The sequence below is a fragment of the Trachymyrmex septentrionalis genome, unplaced genomic scaffold, assembly GCF_001594115.1.
Source record: "Trachymyrmex septentrionalis isolate Tsep2-gDNA-1 unplaced genomic scaffold, Tsep1.0 scaffold40, whole genome shotgun sequence".
Classification (NCBI taxonomy): domain Eukaryota; kingdom Metazoa; phylum Arthropoda; class Insecta; order Hymenoptera; family Formicidae; genus Trachymyrmex; species Trachymyrmex septentrionalis.
In genome coordinates, this window is record NW_017305569.1 from 1,060,661 (window position 1) to 1,065,310 (window position 4,650).

General features: G+C 32.8%; 1 protein-coding gene across 1 annotated transcript in view; it reads left to right on the plus strand.

The window, feature by feature from the left end:
- Positions 1-3,810: 3,810 nt before the first annotated feature.
- The window catches only part of LOC108750973, a 24,134-nt gene continuing 23,294 nt past the window's right edge, over positions 3,811-4,650 (plus strand). The window contains exon 1 of the mRNA XM_018490856.1: positions 3,811-4,131. Coding sequence (XP_018346358.1) covers positions 4,129-4,131 — 3 coding nt within the window. The 5' untranslated portion in view covers positions 3,811-4,128. The remainder of the gene's footprint in view (positions 4,132-4,650) is intronic.

A 4,650-nucleotide genomic window follows, 5' to 3' on the forward strand; every position in this document is an offset into this window, starting at 1 on the left:
AAGTCGTCTTATAGTAACGCGTACATTTCATGGATTTGCCCTGTGGCATTTTATAAAGATTTTGATTACATCTCTGCCGACATTTCAAGAGATAGCTGGAATCTTCGTAAAATATCACGTTTCGTGAAAAGTCTATGACAAATATACGCACGGAAAATCTTGCATAGGCTGGCGCTAAGTTTTACAAATCGCAACAGTGTCAGTGAAAGGAAAGGCGAAGGTCTAAATAAGTGAGAATAAACTGTATAGAATGCCCATAAAGGTACTTTCATGAATTCATTTAGTAAAAGCAATATTTATAATCTTACGTATAATTTTGCGTACAACTAAAACTGTGCATATTAAAATTTATTATATGGATATTAAAGTCTTTAAGTCTAAAATTAAATTAAGATAAAGATATCTGTGTCATATATTTATGCCATTTTTACAGAGCAAAGAACAGGTTAAATAAATTCATGAAAGTAACACATACATATTATATCGTCCACGGAAATCTAGTTTTATCTATCATACATTCTCATTTAAATGTTCATTGAATAGTTATCTATATAGTGAAATAACTCGACTATTATTTTCAAGTCAATAATAGTTATAATATTTAAAACTTTATCCGATCTTTCCTTTTTCTCTTTCTCTCTTTTTGCCTGATTACTATCTTCCGACTATCAAGAAAAAAAGCTTAGCTTCATTATTAATTCTTTTTTGGTTCTATAACGGATATAATAGAATCAATATACTAACACATACTTTACTTTCACGGTTTACATTATCGGCAGATATGAATACTTTCTACGGCAAGGAGAAATTATATTTTTCCAATCACTATACAGACTTGTAGCTCGTGTTCCAAGGTTACTCACAACACCGATTATGCAAATTGATTAACGTCCACTTTCGGGAACAATGACGCGATGCAAAGATTTCCAAGTGCTCTTATTTGCGACAATAGATTCAATAGGACGAGTCGCGAATTTCTCTCGCTTTCACCCTCGTTTTAACGGCTATTTGCTTACTTTACGCGCTCATAGAACATTGGTCAAGTGCCAATCAATAAGAAGCTCCGAACGATTGAAGAGGAACGTCAAATGTCCTTGCGTACAGAATTAAATTGCGCAATTCAAGTGTTGCCTTAGAAAAGTGTTTGATTAAATTTAGACATCTATGAAGATCAAAATTATTACAATATAACAAATTATTACATTAAAAATATATTTTTACATAAAAAAATATAATATTGTGGACCTAATAAATAATTACTATAAAAAATGTGTATACGCGTCTGTATACATATATATATATGAAAGTTTTATTAAAATAGTATTAAATTTAAGAATATATATTTTATATATTCACAATCTCTTATTATAACAAGCTGTAAACGTATCAAGACTGTTAGATTATTCTACACTCATTGCAAAGAATAGGTTGTGCAGTGTGGTACATCTAATGGAGGTCTATTTACTAGATCATTAATTTACTTGTAACTCGTATTTTTCATTTATACAGGACAGGCGTGAGCCATGAAACATGTCCGGCGTCTGTGAGGCCGTGTGAATGTTGGAGGCATGCAATCATCAGCACCCCGTATATCCGGGCATTCAATGCAGGGATTTGCTTCGTCCTTCCATAGATTCGTCTTATTCTGAGCCATCTTATTCTTACCCGTCCTCATCTCTCGTTAATAAGAAAAATACGTTTCTTAGGATAAAATTCTTCACAGAAATTGAAGAAAATATATTTTTAGCAACTGAAATAAATCCCTAATTCGAAAATTTTATGAGACAAAAAATTCTACACTGTTTAGAATGTAACTATATTGAACTTAAAACTAAAATGTTAGCTTCTGTTGATTTTTCGATTTTAAATATTGTAGTGTAAAATTTGATTTGTTAAATTGTTAAATCTCGAAATTTTGTCGTGTTACAAAATTAAAAAATTTTCAATTTTTATATTTTAAAACTCTAAGCATTTCTCACAAATCACTGCTCACTAATTTTAATAATCTTATGATTAGTTCTTTTTAAATTTAATATAATGTAGCGTAGAAAACAATATAAGATTTAATCAGCTATAAATAAGAAATATAAAAAATAATTTGTTTATAAAAATTTATTGTAAATATGTACAATACAAAATATTATTAAATTTACTACGAGTAACTGTTGTAAACTGTTGTAAACTGTTTTCAGTCAATTCAAGTTTAACTCGAGTATTCGAAATCAGGAGACAAAATCTATGTTCGCGGAGAATTGCGAAAATTTCGCAGAGTTGGGGCGTATTTCTTCCAACCAAAATCGTCTTCCATTCAGAAGCACCATCGGATGCAACATCTTGAGAACAGTCACGTACAGGTCACGACAAGAACCAACGATATGTTTCAGACGGGGCTGATGGTCGATGCGTTTCCTAATCCCAGACGCTTCGTTCCTTCCTGCGGGCGAGAGGATCGTAGCCGGCGCATATTTCCGTAAGAGTCGACGAACTGAGTGACCCACGATTCCAATCAGAAATTGCATAAGAACGAGTAACACGCATACACCTCCGTTCGCCTCTCACTTCTTTCGGCTCGCCTTGTGAGCTCCGGCCAAAGCGGAGTAGCTCTCTCTATCATAAAGCCCATTCTAAACGATCCATACATCGCCACAGAAATTGAGACAAAATTTATTAATAACTTAATTGGATTGTAATTGTACATAATGTAAAATATATTTGTAGATACGTATTATAAAAATAAATTGCACTTCCAAGGTCTAAGATAAGTTTGATGCACGTACGTCGTTCTTGTACTCTCACCAGAGAAGGCTAAGGCTTTGAGATTTTATGTCAATATCCGCCTATTCTTTATTCCCACAGAGACTAGGTAATATATCCGAAGAAAGAAGTTTTTTAAAATCTTTGTATCTGTATTTTACTTTATAAATTTCAAAAATATATTATAAAATTCTTATTTATTAAATTAATTTGTAAAATGACTATAATAAAGAATGTCAATCACATACACCAAAGAAAATACTTGCATTTTAAATACATGAATATGAAATACTGGTAGGATAATATCAAATCTATCACACCTATAGAATCTATTATTTTTTAATCGATACGTTACAATGTGGACATTCAATGTTCTCGATGCATAAAACATCACGGTTCGAGTTTGGAACATGACGCGCAGTTAAATCGCTGCAAAAAGAAATCAGAGCACTACATGTTAATATCATGGGACGCAATTGGAAAATAATTGATTCCAATCGTGCGATGATTTTTATCTTTTTTTATACATTCACAAAAAGAAGATCTTTAAATAATACTCAATGCAGCTTTTGGAAACGATGTCTCTATATTACTACTACAAATTTCTATAAATATATCTCCAATTTGTTCATCTAGTTATATGCAAAATAAAATTTTTCAATATTTTCTACATATAAAAAAAAATATAAAAAACTTTTCTTACAATATATTTTTATAACAGAGCGTTCATTAATATAACGGCATTTATTAGAATCTTGCTCCCGACAAAGCTGAAAAAAAGTAATTTTAATTATTTGACCTCGGTTTTTTCGGATTAATTCTAATATACAGCAAGAATAATAATTCTGAGCATGAGTCCTTGAGACTAAAACTCATCCCTCAAAGTAATATTCAGCGTGCACCAACACTATAGGACCAATCGAAGGAGAGGCTTTCTCCTGGATCATGTTGGTGGTACCTGGGTTTCTGGCCGCGAGTTCCCCGTCATTTTCTGGAGGGGATATCTATATAGCCTGTCCATTCTGGGACAGCCCGTTCAAACTGCTCGTATTCCTAAGACCGCAAGTGTACCACCGTGTCGACAAAACAACGTATACGTGGACGGTTTCGCTCCGAGCTTGCGGAACGAACGGAGACGAATCGAAGTGACGAGAGAATCGGGTTTTAATTACGATAAAAAAATCGGGATACGGCAGGGGGGCATCTGTGCCGGTGATGCGATGTGAACGAGTGCAGAATACGCGATTAGTAAACAAAGCGGTAGCGTGAAGTTCGTAGGTGTCGAGAGAAAGGGAAAAAAAAGGAGAAAGAGAAACCGACAGTAGGTTGAGGGTGGTGCTGTGACCTAGTGCGGAAATACAGCCACCCTGCACAATGGTGAGTCCGTGGATTTCATAGAATTGCGGTAGTGCGTTAAAAATCCTCCATCCTATATCTGCGTGAATTTTAGCATAAATAATTTGTGACTGGAGTTGACATAGAAAATAATAGAAGATCCCTGAAAATATTAAATTAGTATCAAATTAAACATATAAAATTAAACGTTTTCACTCTTAAGGAAATTATTGAAAAAGTTAAACATCAAGAAGGAATGTTACTTTCTACTGTTAATCAGGTTTAGAAAGTTATTTTAGGAAATACATCTTTCATTTTTATACATGCATACAAAAGAATTTTATATGTTAGTAGATAATAATTTGGTAATTAACTTAACAAACAGAAAATTAAAAATAATTAGTTTTACAAGAAATTTCTAAAGTACAATATCTGATAAATATATGGATCATTTCTTTCATTTCGTATGACGTCAAAGTTCATTATTAATATGTTTATCATATTCACATACAGTAGTGAAAGAGAGAGAGAGAGAGAGAGAGAGAGAGAGAGAGAGAGAGA